Raw genomic sequence first — 20,135 nt, 5'->3', positions numbered from 1 at the left:
ATCTGTTCTGAAAGCTTCTGCTCTGAAACCAATTGCCAATTTGGCAATAAACCAAGCGAATTTGACAAACACCCAGCACACTCTAAACATAAGACAAGCATGAATGCAGTACAAATACCCTCTCTGAAAAATGCCAATTGTATCCAAAGTCCAGTAGAGTTTGAAAAAGCATAACTAACTCCTTCTTTTACTAAAGAAAGAAAGAAGCACAAGTACTTACAGTGTCATGAGACTTGTCCTTGACATCATAGACGGTCAGTTTTATTTTGGTCTCCTCATAGATGGGATACTCGGATGGGAATGTGACACCAGTCAAAAACAGTGGGTCTCTTGTCCCCTGAAACACACAAGCAGACAAGTTGTATCCAATAAGGCAGCAACTGCAGTCGGCAACACGCGGTGACACATGAGAATGCAGAAAGTGTGTCTGAGGCTCTTTTTCTAGGAAATAGTTCTAATAGAAGACAGATCTGAATTGCCAAATGTCACTCACAGGCAACAAGGAGACCCAGGGCCCCAGAGCACTGGTACAGCTGTTGATGGTAGATAGACTTGTATCACTGTTGGAGCTGCTAATCATGAGACTTGAAAAACAATTTATTTCATTATATTGCAGAATATGCCAGCAGTCAGTCCATTTAAAATATATTTAATAGCTATAACCTATAATTTACGTGAATAATCCAAGATAGTGACTGATAAAACTAACATGAAGTTATTTTCTCAAAAACAGCCATTTGGTAATCTTATGCTGTTCATTTTGTCCCTTGCTATGATTCAACTGAAAGCCATGCTCTGAGAGGATATGCTTGTTTTTAAATGATCAACTGTGACCTTTTTTTTTTTTTCCTCCTAGACCAACTTAAAAACTTAATGAAAGAAACTTTAAATATGATAGATTGGGGACTATGAAATAACTAGCTCAGGAAGCAGTATACAGAATATTTCAATGCCCCAAGATTTAATCTTAGGGAGCTGACATCCAACAACACTAAATTATGCATATATACACATAAACATACATATCTGAATATCATGGGAATGTTTGCTTGGGTCTATAAACCAATTTTCTATAGAAATTTCTAAAATCCCACATGAATTCATTCATTTATCCATTCTTTTACTCAACAAATACTTTTTGCTTGTTATGGTGTCAAACACTTAAGTGAATAAAACAGCCAAAAATAGCAATGTGTGCTCAAATATAAAATTCTGAAATTTGCAAACATAAATATCATTTTTATGTTTAAAGTGGTATATTTTATGATATGTGTGTTTTATCACAGTAAAAAAATGGGGCGAAGAGCATTTCATAAATAAATAAGTTCTTTTAAGTTTTTGGTAATATTTTGAAAATATACTAATTTAGAATAATGATTGGAAAAAATTGGATGTCAACAATTTTACAAGTTTAGCCAAGCTATCTTTAGAGGAATAAGATTATTTTTGTTAATTCAAATGCAACATGAACTATACATTACACTGGCACAGGAACCTAAGGTTTTCAAAGGGCAGACTCAGGGCTGCATGGGTATCTGGGTCATTCCTATTATAGAAGTGACTGGTCTGAATCATTTATTCCGCCAGCCGCATCAAAGCAGACGGGCAGCTCTGAGCCAGCCAGGTCTGGGGCAGGCAGCTTAAGTTCTTACAGAGAAATTCCTGGTTCTGAACAGACGCAGCTCACAAGTCTAAGAAAAACAAGCAAACCCGAAGGAGTGTAGAGTCTACTTTCCCCAGCTCCAGATGTGCACAGAAGTACCTCGCTCTTCACTAAGGTCCTGAAATATGCAATCCGAACAAAATGATCAAAAGGGAAACACTTCCTCTTTTGAATCTGATCCAGCACAATAACGAGTTTCCTCTTGACACATTCTGAAGGCCATATTAGTAACAATAAATGTAAATAGGAAATCTCTCATTGGATGAGTAATATTTACACCTTCAGCCTGGAAATGTTACAGTTTCACAAATCAATCACCTACCTTTCTTTGAAAAAAACATTGGACTTTGAAAAATACACACACAGCAAAGAATCTAAAGTTTCCACAATCGGACTAAAGAATACAGGGGGAAAAAAAAAGAGCAAAAACACTTGCGCTCTTTAGAACTTCTATGGGTACTTTACAACTCTTCCCTAAAATAAATGTTCTTTCTCTTTCATTTAAAATCTCTCTATATATTTCCCCCTCTCTCCATTCTAATGTCTATTTGGGGATTCAAAGGAGAAACTTTCCTATCTTCGGAAGAAAAATACAATCTTTCATTGAAAAAGGTTAAGTTTCCCCGCTGTGTTTATTCTGGTGAGTTACCAGTGCAGGCTTACTAACCTCAGGTAGGCGTTCCTTAATGACAGAGGACAGTAACAGCATGGCTACAGACCCTGAGCTGTTTGCTCAAAAGGTGACAGGAGGCAGGTGGGAGGGTGAGGAGGGGGAAAAAGGGAGAGAGAAAGAGAGAAAGGGAGAGAGAGAGAGAGAAATGCAGGCACACAGCATGCTCACCTCCACAATTTCAGTGCTGGAGTATCTTATCAGACTCTGCTCCGCGGGGTGGATTACAGAGATCTGCACCACTGTGTTCAGTTTCCGATCACGGACAGGAGCCACGAGATCCTTGCATGCTGGCAACAGCAGAGAAAAGAGGAAAAAAAAAAAAAGAAAAAAAGAAAAAAAAGGAAACTAACACCGTATCTCAGGGAAAACTTCTGTCCTGGCTGAAAGTAAACTTAGCTACGCGCTGAAGGAAACCTCCCGGGACTCAGGCTGGTTTTACAGAGGAAGTCCTTTGGAAGTACCTTACAGAAGTAGGAAGTCACGTGCTGCGGAGCCGAATTGAGAGTTCATTTCCACTGACCACATTTGCAACTCATGCAAGTCTTGACTGCTCTGAGATCCCAGCTCTAATGTGTGACTCTGCATATCCTGCTGGGACTTGGGTGACTTTAATTAGTCATTAAACCTTGGGCTTCAATTTAGACTCCTTGATGAAGTAAGCTGATTTCGGCCACATCCAGAAAAACTAGGATGTCCCTTACTGACAGTGGTCGGATAGTTCAGATGTTAGAATGCGCACTTGGTCCTTTCCTACCTATTTTCTAGAACTGCCCTCCTACATACAGTCAGAGGCACCAAACCAACCAAAACAGGAAGAGTGATTACCCTGCAGCAGCAGCAGCAGCAGCACTCAAGCAGAAAAGGAAGCAGAGGAGGGGTTAAAAAAAGCCCTCTGTCTGGAATTCCAAGCCAAGCCTGGGAGAGAGCAACTGGGATAAAGATGGGGTAATTCTTGCCCAGGGGCCACACAGCTAAGAACTTTCCCTTGAGACACCAGGCTCAGATTACAGACTCTTACCACCATACCATATTTACTTGAATATTTCCTCCCTCTCACGTATCCTTCCCTCCATGTGGGGAAGAAATGTCCATAAGAAATAGCTTTTACGGTTAAGTCCTATATCCACTCTCCTAACTACATTCTCCCTCCCTCCGGGTTTTGAAATAGTAACTTCATTCCTCACTAGATGTGATGTAAAGTGTGTGGCTAAGTGTGAAGCAAAATGCCTTCACCAGAGGTGGCTCATGTTAGGCTCAGCCTGGTGGCTCTGGGTCCTGGATTCCACCTGGTGGGGCTGCAGGGTTCTGTACAGCTCCTGCCCCACTTCCCTGACCAAAGCATGAAGGCAGGGGAGGATGGGTGTATTCAAGCCAGGTCACAGCACGGCTGCAGCAGGTAGGCCTTTATCCATGGGCACAAAGGTAATATAGCTGAGATGTGAAACTTGAAAGCAAAGGAAATCATAGATGTAATTATCACCTTTCAATTGCTTACAGATCATCTCATTTATTGGAGCACAATGAGATAGGAAAAAGCAGGAGTTCTGAAATAAAATAGGCCTGGTTTTCATAGAGCTCTAATAGTTAAGCAATGCTGGAAAAATTATTTAACTTCTTCTTGCCAGAGTTTGGGATCCTCTTATTCCTATCTGGCATTCTGTCATATGTTTTCCTTATTTAAACCACATGCTTCTAGCAGTATAGGAGTGCTTAGGAAAGCTCGTGTGGAAAAAATAATAGCCAGAGTTTATTTAACCCTCACTATTTTTTAAAACACTCTGCTCATTATGTCTTTGTTCCTCAAAATGGTGCTTTGGATTAGTATTGCAGTTTTGCATTTTAAGAACTAGAGCTTAGAATCATGAAGTGCTCATACCTACATGACTAGAATCCCTTAGCAGCTTGCTGACATCAAACCCTACCATCTCTACATTTTTCCCCCAAGGGTATGGATTTGCTCTCCTGACTCTGGAACTTCCTTTGGAAGACCTTTTGCCATGGTCTTTTACTGCTTAACCCAAGAGATCTACAGTTCTATGATGACTGATACAAGGTTTCAATAATATCAGCATGTCAATGGAAGGAAAGAAAAAGCTAGATTTAGATTTTACGGTTCTTTGGTGGTTGTTTTGATCATTTCCTTTTCTTGTCTTATGAGCCTGTTCAATTTTATCGCTCTTGGTTTTCTGTTCACAGTGAGCATCAATGTGTGCTCATTTGCCTTGCATCTATGTGTCTTTGGATTTTAAAGCCGGGGCCACTGTGTTTCCAACACAAGAATGTTGCCCATGTTCTTGTTATAGCTTCACCTCTATCTTGTGAGCTCATGACACCTTTGCTCAAAATAAGTCAATTCTTTCTGAGTTCTTATCGGGCTCGATTGTGGGCTGTGGTTATTTCCCAGAAGTGAGCAGCTATTCTGCATTTCATCAGAGAAACTCAGCCTCACTCCCCACAAAGACAGAGAAAAATCTCAACTAAACTGAAATGTTTGTGCCTGATCTGCAGACCTCCCAGTACCCAAGCAGCATAAAACAATAGTGGTATGTTATATTTTGTACCCCCCCCCCCAAAAAAAAACAGGCACAGAAAACAATAGTTATCTTTTGGGCTGCACTTATCTCTTTTCTTCCTAACAGCCCACAGTACTGACAGTTCCTTAGGGCTGAGGTGGCAAAATGTCAAGCAAGGCCCTGAGATCTGACAGCACTCCTGAGATACAGCCCTAGGTTCCTTGCTTCCTAGTTCTGTGGGCTGTGTAAGTCACAAACCCTCAGATACATAATGCCTGTGTCCGCCTACCACTCAGGGTAGAAGCAAGGAAGAAATTAGGCCTATTATAAACAGACTTTTCTATGCACAAGTAATGTTTACTATTGTCATTATACTAATACTTACCAACATTTGCTGTGTTGTTATTATGTAAAAATAGTTTTTATTGGCTCATTCATACTCAGTTCCTTACCATATCCAATATTTCTTTATAAATGCATTTCCTAAAGTGAAACCCAGAAACATCATGGATTTCAAACTGTATTGAAACTGTACCCCTGGAGGGGTGATAAATGTTGAATGAGTGGATTGCTTCAAGGAGATATTACTCATTGGAACAGTATAAAATCTAATCTTCTAATTATTTAGTAGCTAATAGAGAATCTTGAAAAAAATCTGTTTTCAAAAATTAAAAAAAAAAAGTTATATCAAACTTCCAGCCACTGTTACCACTGTGCATTACCCAAATACAACTCTACAAAAGAGAGCCCTACATAAATGTCTTTCTTCAACTTAAAAAAGACTAAAAGAAGGCCAAGTTTTGGGACTTTGCTTCTGTTTCGTTTATTTAAGAACCCTAAAACAAATTCTAGTCAGCAATAATACATTCATCAATAGATTTTTTTAAATTTTTATTTTGACCCTTTTACTGACTTTAGTTTAGATCGAGCTATTTAAAAGTATATCACCAAACCCAGACGAATTGAAATACACATGATGTTGACAGGCTGGAATTCAAATGTGTTTGTGTCCACTAATTGACTTTTTTTTTCCTTTGGTACCAGGGATTGAGCTCAGGGTACTTGGCCACTGAGCCACATCCCCAGCCCTTCTGTCTATTTTATTGAGACAGGGTCTTGCTGAATTGCTTAGAGCCTTGCTAAATTGCTAAGGCTGCTTTCAGCCTCTCAAGCTACTGGGATTAGAGGCATGTGCCACTGCACCCTCTGATGATTTGAAATTTTTCTTGAGAAAAATAATAAAAGCTCTGAGTGAACACGTTGCCTATTAACTCTTGTCATTGTAACTAGCAATGTGAGGGGTTCGCTTTCCTTTGCCAATCATGGCGAGTGAGCAGCCTCTCAGGCTCAGATCTGTCCAGGAGCCAGGCGGATCTTCACTGGAGGTGAATTCTTGGTGGAAGTATAATGGTAAAAATAAATGGAGCCTCCCTCTCTCTCAAGAGCTCCCACAGGGAATTCATTGCTGGATAAATGAAGGCCCACTGCAGCCTGATTCTAGAATTTGTCCAAAGCTTAAAATCCCTATCACTAATGGGCTAACACTAGAATAACCACAGGGCCTAAATTTTGCTAAATTCTGCCTCAGGGCCACTGTTGCTAACCTCTGGTTAAGAAGTTTGCATTCAGGAAGGGGTCTTATCTTCTAGTAGCTCTAATATTTGAAGTTCCAGAATCGAAAAGCTGGAGTCTCCAGGGTACTCGTTGAGTCACAGAGCCCTTCTACTTCAAAACGCCCTGTCGCTGTTTTTTAAATAAAGTATTGGGTTTCATTCCACTTGGCCATCATTTCCACATCACGTCAAGGCCACCGATTTCATAGAGGCTTTCCATCACCCTAGCCAGCTTTGGCTGGAAGCCTAAAAATGTCTCCTGCCTCACGTCAGAAAGCTCTGCCCCAGCACTGATCAGTGTGAAATGGGGCCGAGCAGCACCTCTGGGTGCTGCTGAATTCAGAGGCACTTCCCAGGTCAGGGAGTCCTGAACCCTGCAATGGATGTGGTGGGTAAGCATGATAGGGCCCCAGGCCTTCAGAAGGAAAGGTGGGGGCGGGGGGGGCGGGGGGGGCAGTTTGTCAAGAATTTGCAGATCTCTATGATTCTATAGTCAAAATTAGCCAGAGGAAATTGAGGCTTAGAGCAGACACCACACAGTATAGCATATGGAGGGCAGAGTAATGTTTTTGACATAAGATAAAACTGTATTTGATATGAATCATACCTTAAGGAGCTAGATGACTTTGTCAAATTATTCAACCTCTCTGAGCCTCTGTTTTCTTATCTGTAAAATGGGGCCTCTGTCTTCTCCACAAAATGGAGAACAGAACAGACTGTATACATTTGTTATAAAGACTATATAAGATCACATGTAGAATGCTAATCATATAAGAAGGCTTTTACATTATTATTATTGACATTAATAAGATTGATTAGCATAAAATGGTCTTATCTATCTCACATTTTTAGACAAAATGCTAATTAAATGCTCAAGATAATTTGTTTACTCCTGATTTTATGTAAGACACCCTTTTCCAATAAAAGTGTCTACTAATATATACCTGTGACTTTTTTTTTTGATACTTTCTCAATATACTTTTTTTTTTTTTGGTACTGGGGATTGAATTCAGGGAAATCTCAAACACTGATCCACATCTCCAGCCCTTTTTTGTATTTTATTTAGAGACATTTTGAAACCCTTTATTGGGTTGTATGTTAATTTGAACAGACAAGCACATTAATGCCTCTCACCTGTAAAAGCAGGTGAGTAATCTTAATGCTTTTTAACTTTACTTCTGACTGGGCACTTCCAGATGAGAAGTCTGAAGCAAAAGCTTTATTTCCTGTCTGCAGGCAGATAACACAAAAGGGCTGAGAATCACTGGGAGGCTGGTGTTCCTTTTAGTTAAAGGATGTTGGCCTACGGGGTCTGGGTGGAGTGGGGTGGAGTGGGTGGAGGGATGTTATCTCAAACACTGAGACATGCCAGGGTGATGGACTTGCTCCTTGCTCTGCAGGTTTCCTTCATCAAGAAGGAAGACCACAGATGCTAATGAAGCTTCCTAATATTGCAGTTAAAACTCAACATTACAGGTAGAATCCTTGGTAGCCAGGTAGAAGCTACACTAGGAGGAGATTTTTTTCTCTGAAGGAAGAGCACTCCTTGTCCCCTCTACAGACTCTTTGTGGGAAAAAATGAAGAGTAATCCCTACCTGTTAAGGGCAAAAAAGGCCAGAGTAAGGAGGACAGGGAACTTTCTAGAATAGAAATGTACACCCTGCATCCCCAGAGGTTTAGAGAAATAACCATTTGGCTTCTGGCCTCCCTCAATAACCAATCTTATCTTGCCACCTCTGCTAGGAAAATCATCCACTTCCCTGAAAATACAGGAAGGACTTTCCACAGCCCACAGTAGTTTTTTGTTGTTGTTGTTGTTGTTTTTTAATTCACCTCTCAAATTCTTAATGTTCGGTCAAGTTTCCTAAAAATGTCACATATATATTCTTTCTCCTTGTACTTCAGAACATTAGATTCTACTAATCAACTGATAAGCCAATTTAGGTTATGTTTCCAGCCCAATAAATTACTGGACTCCATTATATGGTTTCACAGTTACCATTCTATACCAGTGATTACATTTAGATTAAATCAATTTACATCATACATTAAAAGATATATGGAACACTTTAAGAGTCTAATAGCCCCTTCTCCCTAATTACTTTGCTGGTATAAAATGCTTTCCTGTTTTCAGTTTCTACTGACTTTCTGTTTTTTATTCTTCCTTCCCCTGAGGAATTTTAAGACAGCAATTTTCTGAAGCCTAGGATCTCTACAGTTCAGATCCCCTGAGTAGACTGAGAAGACGGTACTGCCTAGTTCCCAGTGAACTGCATTCCAGGATAATTCAACTGTGCCGGTAAAATGGCATAAAATTTCTCCCGCCTTTACGTTAACACACAATGGGAATTACACAAGTAGAGGGGAACACTTTGGTCACTTTTGATTATTTGCTTCAGGTTACTTCCCAGAAGAATGTGGCTCCAAATCATGCTGGGCTGATTTGTGGTCATTAATTCTTTTTCCATGTTCATTCTGTATTCTCTATGATTTTTAAAAGTATTTAATGCATTGAGTACAGCTTCTCTGCTTGCCCTCTCTGTTCCTTTTAGCGTATTTTCAATTGGGCAAGGCTGCTTTCTGTAATTTTTCTTTCTTGGTATTAATCCTTTGTGTTCTTTTGTGTTCTATCTCAAATTTCCTAATATGTTGCTCTCATTACTCTGAAAAACAGATCATGGAAGTCACTGCTCCTATATTCATAAGACCCAGCACCCTCGGGGTCAGGAACTCATTGTCTTAACAAACCGCAGCTTCTCCTGAGTTAGCTAGTCAATTCAAGTCTTAATAGAAGCATAACAAAAATGTGTTATCTTCCTCTTAACTGTCGTTGTTTTATTGCCACATACTAAAGAGCATTCGAAACATGCATAGCTGCCAATATAAGTAATATTTGTTGAAAAATTAAACATCCAAATTAAATATTAAAAAGATAAAAATTTAAAATTTTTATTTTCTATTTTTTTGTTGTTTATTTTGGCACTAAGATAAAAAAAAAAATAATGTCCCTAATCCAAAACCAGGGCCTTTTATTCAAATAAAGACAATACTCCTATAACTTTTAACAACAATATTAATTCTAGGTTTCTAGAAGATCAGGGGAAAACACAGAAATTTAATGTTTAAGGTTGAAAACAAAAATCAATCCTAGGAATCAAAACACACATGTGTGTGCACACAAGCGCAAGCACACACACACACACACACACACACACACACACACAATGAATGAATGAATGAATGAAAAAATGAATAAACAAAAGCTATTCTAATGCAAGAAACCCTTAGGTATATTAAAATAATGCTAGACACTTTTGCTTCTACCTTACAACTAAAAATTCTGATATCATATATAATTTAGGGTTATTCTCATTTAAAATATTACATGAAATGTACAAAGAAAGCAGGGCTGGGGGCAGGAGGCATGCTTTACTGAGCCCTTACTATGTGTTGGCCAAACTTGCTCAGACCCTTGGCTTCTGTGGCTCATATCCATCCAGGTCAATGATGTACCCTTTGCTGCCTCATCAGCTCTATGTGCATGTTTTTATTTTTTAGTCAATCTTCACAGATGACAGCATTTAGCACATGGATAAAGACTATCTTCATTTTACCAATAACTCAGTCATTTGGAGTCTGAGTTCCTATTTTTCCAATAATATCAATCTGCCCCGGAGAATCCTCTGCCTTTAAAATAGTAATTTGGCTTTGTAAGGAGAATTTTAAGACTCTCGACACTCAGATAATAGAATTAAAATAAAACTTGAGAAGCTGAGGCTAATACCATAGAGGGGAAACAGAAGAAGATGGAGCTCTTGAGGAAAACGGGCAATAATTTACAAGAGGGAACTTAAGAGATTTTGTTACAGAAATATTGCTTTGAAATTGTTGCTACACTGAGATTTGAGCACCACGGCTCCTAAATTTTCTGACAACTGATTCACTGATAAATTAAACTTATTTCCTTGATATGAAAAGCTAGATTGCTTGGAAACAGAATCTGAAAGAAAACTGTTACTTTTTCCCATGACAGAAGAGTATAAAAATATATGACCATATTTTACGTGTGTCTTTATGTGTGTTAAATAGAAACATGCCAGTCTTTATATTTTTTTTTATTAAAAATGGGAAGTCTGAGAAGATGAAATTCACTCCTTTATTAAGAACACTATTGATGTTCAAATAAACTTCATGCTCAGTACCAGTTCTCAATCTAAGTATCTAAGAATCTCAATCTAAGAATCTGGAGGGAAAGAAAAAAACCTTGCGATCTCTGGCTGGAACAATGGTGCTCAGGGGAAACACTCTTGGATTGTGCTGGGGAGCAGTGAAGAACACCAGCTGTACAGCAGACAGCTGATTTGCATTTGAAAAGAACAAATTTTGTTCAAATCACTGTTGTCAGTACCAGAAGACTTCCATTCTTGAGCTTTTCCCCTGCTCCCTCAGCTTCTGTGTTTTCAATCCTGAGACAATCCTATTTTGTCTTGTTTTCATGAATATTACCCTAGGTGGCTACGATTCCATCCTCAAGCAATTGAATTAAAAACAACTCTGTGCCCATGTCTCTTCCAATTTTGAGATCCCACGCCACACGCCGTAAACTCCAAACTGGCCTGACATCGCCTAACGTTGCACACAGACTTGGCTCCTTTTAGAGTGCAGGCTCCAAATTCACGCTTCACGTTGGAAACAGCAAATGCTTGCAGTTTTCTGCTGTTCTTTTCAGCGAGAACATATGTGCTGCTTCAGAAAGGAGGAAAATGTTATTCCAAGAAGGAAAGCAGGTCCCACTGAATACTAAAAGAAAAAAAAAATGTGAGTCCGTAATGGAAATCTGTAGTGTAACTACCAGGATTGAAGAAGTAAAAAAGAAACACAGGGAATGCTCTTGCTTAAGCCCTTTACTCTCCCTTCTCCAGGGGCCAAGATGGCAACTCTGATATGAAAGCCAAAAGGATCTCCATTTGGGCTCAGAATTGGACCCAGCAGAGCAAGTAGTTAAGGGAAAGGATTCTTCCCTGATCTACCTGCAGACCAAAAGTTGAGAGGATCATAGTGTGGCTGGTGGAAAGAAAGGTACAGGAAGGGTGGCAGGTACAGTCAGCAAAGATGTGCTCAAGTTGGTAGATTTCAACTGACGACATGTGATGACATCTTGGAGGCATTTGTGAATCTGATGAAGAATAAAGGCAGCAGGGACCTCTGAGGTTGCATTGAAGGGTCTGTGGTCTCCTGAGGGAATCTGAGGTACCCTTGTTTAGGCAGGTTGCAGAAAGTAATGTGGGGAGCAGTTTCTCAATTTGGGTGTCTTCCCACATTATACACCGACTCATGGGTCTAGGCTTCAATAAATCCTGAACAAGGCAGTTTTGAGACATGCTTTCTTAAACTGAATGTTTTAAAAGGACTGCATTGTATATATTGTATTTAGGGCTTGATTATATGGGGCAGTGCTCAAAGATGAAATAATTGATTCAGTGGTTTTGCCCCCCCTCCCCACATAAATGCATTGGACTTAGTATGCATGAAATTAAAAGTTTTTATGAAATTGATATCATTCTAATGTCAAATATTTTACAGGTAAAATTAAAATACAAAAGCAAAGATATGCAAAGAAAGAGACACATTCAGGAAATCAGGGGGAGAGAGAGAAATGGGAAAAATAGAGAGTTCTCAGAGAATAATTGACATCTTGTTTTATTGTCTCCATATTAATCATTCATTGGGGAAGGACAAGCTTTGAAGAGCTTGATTAACTTCCCATTTCAATTGAGTCTTCAATCACATATATATAGACAAAAGATAATCTCAGTACTTGGATTGAACAAGGGGTCTCTGAGGGTAGCCAGTCTCCTGCTCATGAGATGTTGACTGATAAGAAACAAAACAAACCATACAGATAAGGTAAAGCTAGTGATCCATAAATAAGAAACAAAAGAGGAGCAAGAGCCTGGGAGAAAGCCAACTGGGGCTACACTGAGGGTAGAAATTATTTGGAGTAAAATTCACTACTACTTCAATAGTTCAAAAACCAGCAAAGATCAGACAATTTAAAAGTGTTCCAAGAGAACTAGAGTTTGAAGGAAACAAAGCACATTTCTCAAAGATTTGAGATTCCCCAAGGAGAACACCTCAAAGGTAGAGCTTGGCAGAGCAGCTAAATGAATACAGAATCCTTCAGAGCCCAGATATGCAGAAGCTGCAGAACAGAGAAGTCCTGAACACTACCCAAGAATTCAACTCAACACTCCCAAATCAAATAACCCAATTGATAAATAGGCAAAGGAACTGAACAGGCATTTCACAGAAAAAGAAATTGAATGGTCAATAAATATATGAAAAAATATTCAACATTTCTAGCAATTAGAGAATTACAAATTAAAACTACATTGAGATTCCATGTCACTCCAGTCAGAATATCAATTATCAAGAATACAAGTAACAATAAATGTCAGTGAGGATGTCGGGGGGGGGGGGGAAGGTATGTTTATACGTTACTGATGGGATGCAAATCAGTACAAGCACTCTACAAAGCAGTATGGAGATTCCTCAGAAAATCTGGAAGGGAACCACTACTTGAGCCAGTTATCCCACTCCATAGTATATACCCAAAGGACTTAAAGTCAGCATACTACAATGATGCAGTCATATCAATGTTTATAGTAGGACAATTCACAATAGCTAAGCTATGGAACTAATCTAGGTGCCCCTTCAACAGATGACTGGATTAAGACAATGTGGTACATATACACAATGGAAAATTGCTCAGCCATATAGAAGAATGAAATTATGGCATTTCCAGGTAAATGGATGGAACTGAAGACTACCATGCTAAGTGAAATAAGCCAATCCCCCAAAGCCAAAGGTCAAATGCTCTCTCTGATATGTGGATGCTGACCCTCAATAAGGTGGGGCTGGAAGGAAGAGTAGATGCTCATTGGATTACACAAAGGGAAAGGAGTGGGGATGGGAATAAGGAAGATATTAGAATGAATCAGACATAACTTTCCTAGCCTTGCATTTGAATATAGGGAAAGGGTTGATGATTCTGCATCGTGTACAACCACAAGAACAGCATCCTAATTAGAATAAACTATACTTGATGTGTGTATAATACGTCAAAATATTCCACTGTTTATGTATACCTAAAAAGGAGAAATAAATTTTAAAAATACACACACAAAAAGGACAATTTTCTTGGCTTTTCCAGGACTCCTGGTAGACCACATAAGATTAGGGTCTGTTTAAGGGTCCTCTTGACAATTTTTGCTCCCTTTGTGTTGTAAATAGCCAAAATTCCAAGGTCACAAATCCCAGCCCTGACTCTGTGACTTCTGATTTCTTCTGAAGTCTCAGAATCCTCATCTGAAAACAGAGATGATAATTATACTTACTCTTACCCAAATGCCTATGAAAATCCAATTAAATACATGGGGAAAAAAGATTTCAGAAATTCTTAATAAATATATTAATAATGTATTTCTTACTTGGAAATATTTAGCTCAAACACTCTGTGGAAGAGAAACTATCTGGAACTTACAGATAAGGAATCAGAGTGTCAGAGAGGATAAAGGAATAGCACAACCACAAATGAAAGCAATAGCATTCAAGCCATCTCGGCTGCACCAAGCACCATTCTTAGTGCTTTAGGTGAATCGTCTCATTTAATCTGTGAAACAGCACAGTCAAGGAGGATTCTTCAGGAATGCACAGGTAGCCAGTGGCAGAATGGGGGCAGAAGGCTCTCAGGCCAGCACCTGGCTCATGACCTCAAACCCTGCTTCTCTGCCAGCTCAGGTCTTCTGATTGGTCCGTTGCTATTATTCTAGTTGTCTATTATTCTTGTTTCTATTTGTATATACACCTCAGCAAGAGGATTCAATACTTCTGGAGACTGCCATAATACAGGGATTCCAAAATTCTTACTTTGTGAAGAATTTTATGTATCAAATTCGACAGTTAATTCTGTATTTCACTGCCAGATCTTGTGTGAAGAACTAACGTGTTCCCTTCAGCCCGGGAACACAGTCTCCTTGTCAGTTCCTTCTAGAAGAATGCCAAGGCCAATAAGACTTTATCCCTCCTAAAGTGAATTTGTGAACAAAGAAATATCAATAATTAAATAATTGAATTCATTAGGGATTTAATTTTTTTTTACAAATAATGTGTCAGCAATAATTACAAAATATATCAATTGATTTTTGCCAAGAAGTGTGTGAAAGTGAAGCAATGGAATGTATGCATGCATTCAGTCCATGGGTATTTACTGAATGTCTAAAATGTGTCCTGTATGTAGGCAGTTGAAAAAAATAAAAAAATCAAGTTCTCCCTGTCTGCCAGAAGATGATTAATAAACTGTGTTGAGAATTCTAAGCAGGGTGATAAAATCAAGAGAGTTGGAAGATGATGGATCAGGAAAATAAGCTTCTCTGAAGATGTGTCCTTTGAGCTATGACCTAGACCACGCCAAGGAGCTAAATGAGGAGAAGCAACAAATATTTGAGAAGTGGAAAGAAAACCAATGCAGTTAGTGCTGACTGAGTTAGATTTGGTAGAAGCAAGGTAAGAAGAGCCTCCCTCCTTAAGACCCAGGTCCAAGGCAGTAAAAGTTGTGTGTATTCCTGGAAGATTTTAATTAGGGGAGTAAAGCAATTCCATTTATATTTATGAACAACTAACTGCTCTTGGTATTCTGTCAGGAGGGCAAAAGAACCCAGACAGACCCTTGAGGATTCTCCAGGCTGGTCCAGACCAGAGCTCTGGGTAGCTTGGAACTGAAGGACAGTGATAGTGCTGGAGGGTGGTGGGTGGTCAAATTCAGAAGATGACCATCATATCTTCAACACAGACCATACAGAACTTGATTGTAGATTTGATGCAAAGTTAGAGAACAAGAACAACTAAGATGGAGTTGTAGTTTGGGTATTTTAATAACAGAGAAGGAGGTATATTTTGCAGACATGTGTATCATGGGGAATAAAACATTTGAGGGGATAGGCATGAGAGCTGATAACTCAAGTTTTAACCATCTTAAAGTTTAAAATACCTCCTAGACAAGCAAGTGGAGTTATCTAGTGTCAGTAAAGTCCCATTAGCATTACTTTAAAGCCTTGGGCCTCAAAATTGCATCAGAGGGTGTTGATGTTTTCACTGAGAGAAAACTGATGTCCTGAATTTGAATACATTTGACTCAGGAATGACCTTCATTGTTCAAAATGACTTCTGCCACCTTACCAGAGCCATCTGTTTGTCCTTGGCAATGTGGAGATATTGGAGGGGAAAGGGAAAGAAAGAATGCTGGAAAAGCCTTGGCTTCTCCTAACAGGTGAGCAGCTTAACTTCTCTGAGATTGAGTTTCCTCCTTTGGAAAATGGGAATACTATCCTCTTTGTCAGCTTAAAAAAATCAAAATTTCCAATAAGAAGCATGAGGGGAACACTGTTTAGTTCAATACAAAGAAATACAAAGAGACTTTTAAAACTATCACCTTGTGTCCTGCAAGGTCTCTTCTCTTCCTCATGGTCTGGTTCTCAGGTGGCCTAGGACACAGGTGCAACCATTTGCTCCACAAGAAAGTGGACTGACATGTTTTAACCACATAGACAAGAGGATCAGGGGATGATTCTCTGTCCACAGCCTCAGTGGCTTTCAATTTTACACAAAGCAAAAGCACCCAATGAATGCAGCCCCAATTTCTCACGAGTTACCCATGAGTAGCAATAGATGCTGCAGAACAGTGGCCAATGCTCTCAGCAATTAGACAACGGAAGGAAGAAGTCATTGGGTACATGCACAGAAAGATAAATAAACTAGATGTGGGGTGTTGACTATAAGTGAAAACCACAAATAAAAAAGGTAGAAAGGGAACATTGAGGAAGGGAAAAAACCCTCACAAATAACTTGTTTAACCCATGTGGAACAATCAATTAAGCCTGCAGAGTTCATCCTGGTCAAAGACATCCCTTAATTAAATGTCCTACAATATATAACTCAGAAAGAAATGCCATGTGAAGAATATATATCTTTTATGGCAATGCAGTGCATTTAAGTGCAACAGTCACAGCAAGAGAAGTGGGAAGTTTGACTTCCTGCATATTTCTCATTTGTTGATTGATATCACGTGTCTCAATATCCGCAGAGTGCCAAACTGGAATTTAGACCAGGGTCAATGAAAAAAGGCTACAATCCAGCTTCAGAACCCATTAAATGCTGGATCTCTAGAAACCACTAGCACACGACAGACCTGTTAAAATGCTCTAATTGGTTCATTTTCTCTTCTTCCAATTAAGTCTCTAATTATTTCAGCAGTACAGGAACAATTATGCAGGTCTTAGATAACCTTTTATTGCTCTTCCTTTCTCATTCTTGCACTTTTAATAATAACTGCAAAGAACATGGCCTTTGGAGTTAAAATTGAGATCCCCACACACCCTAGGCATATGCCATTGTGCAAAGAGCTGAAGTTATCTGTGAAACATGAATAGCGAGAAGCATCTATGGGCACACTGTAGGATCAGGGTGTAAGTGTAAAGCCTAAGAATTCCTGGCACTCAGGTGTTCCGTAAATAATAGCAATCATTATGCACAAAAATGCAGAGCCAAGACTCCTAACACAAGGCAGTACTGACTGAGTGTGATAAGGTGATTCACCTAAGCTAATATTCATAATAACAGCAATCAATCATTTAGCATATGTCATATAGGTATTTCCTGTATATTAACTTATTTAATTCTTATGAAAAGCTCTAAGGTAGATGACAATATTCTTCCCATGTTAGAGAGATCCTGAGACAAAGGGTGATTTTTTTTCTAAGGCCAAATGTCTAGATAGTAGCATCTGAATCCTAGCAAGTTACCTGTACAACCACGATGTTCACTAGGAGAGCTAAATAGCCTTCAGACTCTACTTCAGCCTAAAATGCAAATCCATTTCTACCCATAGTCCTTATTCTGTTGTTGCTGCAGTTTCGTTTTTGGTAAGTGAGAGTTCTGAAAAATATCTCTTCAACTACCTGCTGTTGTCAAAATTGAGACAATTCAAAGACTCACTGCAAAGGCTGTTGCACGTGCAAATTCCTCATCTGCAGGCAATTGTCTAGGGCACAGCAGCCTATAGTCCACACTGTCCCACTCAGAATGGCCTGAGTCTTCAAGACCCAAGGTCAGTAAGACCCACTTCTTCATGATTCCAAATATAATTAACTAGCATAAAACAATGTTTGAAACTGCTCATTTAATATTTTAAAACAAGGTCCAAATATTCAGGCAACGATTATAAAATATTTCAAAAGGACTTCTAGAGCTTTATTTTAGAATGCATTATAAGCAATAAAAGAAAAATGCAAATGAGCATTAAATGCATCACTTTGGAAATGAGCTCTACGGATTTTATATTTCATGTAGTTTCTACTCCTTTTGCCTGAATTTTCTCCTGAGCTCCTGTAAACCAACTGAGATCTTGTTCCTCCTTCAAGACCTGGTCCAAATGCCATTTCCTCAGAGATGCTGTCTCTAATGCCATAGTAATCTTTAATCATTACTTGCTCAGCAATTCCATAGTTATTGGTTTAAGTCTTTGTTTCTCTCCTAAGCCAATCTGCATGGCATTATTATAATTTCCTGGAAATTCCTAGGAAGCAGGAATCAAAGGAGGTGGGTATGTCAGTCTGTTGGTTAAATGCAGGAGTTCAGAATCAGACAAAGCCCAGCTCAGATCCTGACCCTGTCGATCCTCTTCCATAGATCTGTGAGAAGTTAACCCTTGGGAGTCTAAGATTTTTCATCTCTCAGATGGAGATAGTATACGAGAACATGTTTGAAAGTTAAGACTCCTGGGTTCAACTCTTGGGCTCATTAGCTATTCATGTCTAATTTTTCTTACCTCTAAAACAAGGATGTTAATAAAGCAAGAACTCAAAATGAAATTGTGGGAATTAAAGTAATTAATCTACGTAAATTATTTAGAACACCATATGGCAGAGAAGCAAGCATATAATAAATGTTAGCTATTTTTAATATTATTATCCAGTAGAATTGTGATAGGGCCTATTCATGACACCCTGCTAGTAAAGAACTAAGCTCATGGTGAATGTGAACAATGGCAGCTGATCCTGTGATCTCTTGGGACCTCACACACTCCCTGTCTTTAGAAGAGTCCCAGAAAACAATTTTCCGTGGAATGCAATATTTTACATGGTACATAGTACAATGTAAGAATCGGAAAAAAAAAATGATGATCTGTTTGTAATAAGGCACCACAATAAGGCAAGTGCAAAGCTTTGTCTAGTGCCGTTGCTTCTCTTGCTCTGAAGGTCATCTTGCATTGAATATAGTGAAATAATATTTTTATCACTAGATGAAATACAAAAATATATTTCTGTGCTTAGTATCCCTTTCAGCTGAGTCAGTGTACCATGTTAAAGGTGAAAAATACTAAGAAAGATGGACTAGAATCTTCCTTTCCCCCACTGGAGTTTTTAAAAAGTCAGTGTTTTATAGTCATTTATAGAACACAAATCAGCAAGAGAGAAGAAGTGTGAATACTGAAAAAAATTAGTAAGTTTTGGCCTCCTAAGATATTTTTTTTAAGAGAAATGTAAAATAATACCTGATTTATAGCCATTTGTAAAGTATAAATGCACCTGACATGGAGGCTAATGAAGCCCTAGGAAGTGGCAAAAGATGGGTCTTTTAAAGAGGTGAGACAGTTCTTCTCATGCAGCTTGTAATTTTGGACACAATTCTATGCATTTACACATACTGAGCACTAAAAACTGATCACATGAATTCATGATCTTTTCCCCCTCACTGAACTTTAGAAATAAAGTGACTTTTTTTTTTAAGCTGGGTACAGTGGTACACACCTGTAATCTCAGCAATTTGGGAGGCTAAGGTAAGAGGATCACAAGTTCAAGGCCAACCATGGCAACTTAGTGAAACCCTGTCACAAAATAAAAAATAAAAAGAGTTGGGGATGTAATACGGTGGTAGAGCATCCCTGGGTTCAATTCCAGTACTTCCAAGAAATGAAAAGAAGTTAAATAAGAAATACAGTGGCCCTTCTATATAAAATCCAAAATAGATACATGTCATTTAATATATAAAACAAGGGACAACTAAGTATTTAGAATCAGCACTTTTCTGCCAAAGCCTTAACAATCAAAAGACATAATCTCTCCTGATTCACTGTCACTGTGGTGTTTGCTATAACCTACCTAAGGACATCCTGTCATCGTACCAGGGCATGATATTGTGATGAAACTTGGTCATCAGCAATGAACTCCAGGATGCTACACACAATTTGCCTGGCACTGCGTACAATGGGTTGCACACTAGAATTTTCTGTTTTAATTGTTCACTTTCACGGAGAAAACAGAGACTTCTACAAGAATTGCACTTCATCTATATAATCATGATACCTGTGATACCAAAATTAATTCTCTATAAGACACATGGAACCACTAATGTTTTTTCATGTATACTACTATTCCCAGAGGAAGAGGAAGTAGATAAATCAAGAAATCTATTTAAGGAGAGCACTCTGCATTTTCTCCTCTAGGAAGACAAGATGGTTGTCCTGCTACTATAGATTGGATCTTCAATGACCTCAAGAACCTATGTGTTAAAGACTAGGTTCCTGGGCTGTGATGCTACTGACCCGTGGGGGAAC

The 20,135-nt window shown here is 38.8% G+C and overlaps 1 protein-coding gene across 12 annotated transcripts in view; it reads right to left on the bottom strand.

Annotated features, from left to right (window-relative positions):
* Nucleotides 1–20,135, bottom strand: part of Inpp4b (inositol polyphosphate-4-phosphatase type II B) — a 750,819-nt gene that overhangs the window by 320,873 nt on the left and 409,811 nt on the right. For 8 of the 12 annotated variants that reach the window (XM_021727898.3, XM_040293274.2, XM_021727894.3 and 5 more), the window contains 2 exons: nt 2,505–2,623; nt 221–337 (listed from right to left, as the gene is read on the bottom strand). The exons of 1 other annotated variant lie outside the window; for it this stretch is intronic. In XM_021727898.3, the coding sequence (XP_021583573.2) occupies nt 221–337; nt 2,505–2,623 (236 nt within the window). Of the gene's footprint in view, nt 1–220; nt 338–2,330; nt 2,447–2,504; nt 2,624–2,797; nt 2,908–20,135 lie in introns of those variants that run through there. 3 more of the 12 variants (XM_078022083.1, XM_078022081.1, XM_040293272.2) reach the window with 3 other exon arrangements.

Source organism: Ictidomys tridecemlineatus, chromosome 9 (assembly GCF_052094955.1).
Source record: "Ictidomys tridecemlineatus isolate mIctTri1 chromosome 9, mIctTri1.hap1, whole genome shotgun sequence".
Lineage (NCBI taxonomy): Eukaryota > Metazoa > Chordata > Mammalia > Rodentia > Sciuridae > Ictidomys > Ictidomys tridecemlineatus.
Note: the sequence above shows the minus strand (reverse complement) of the source record. Positions and strands in the feature narration are given on the sequence as shown.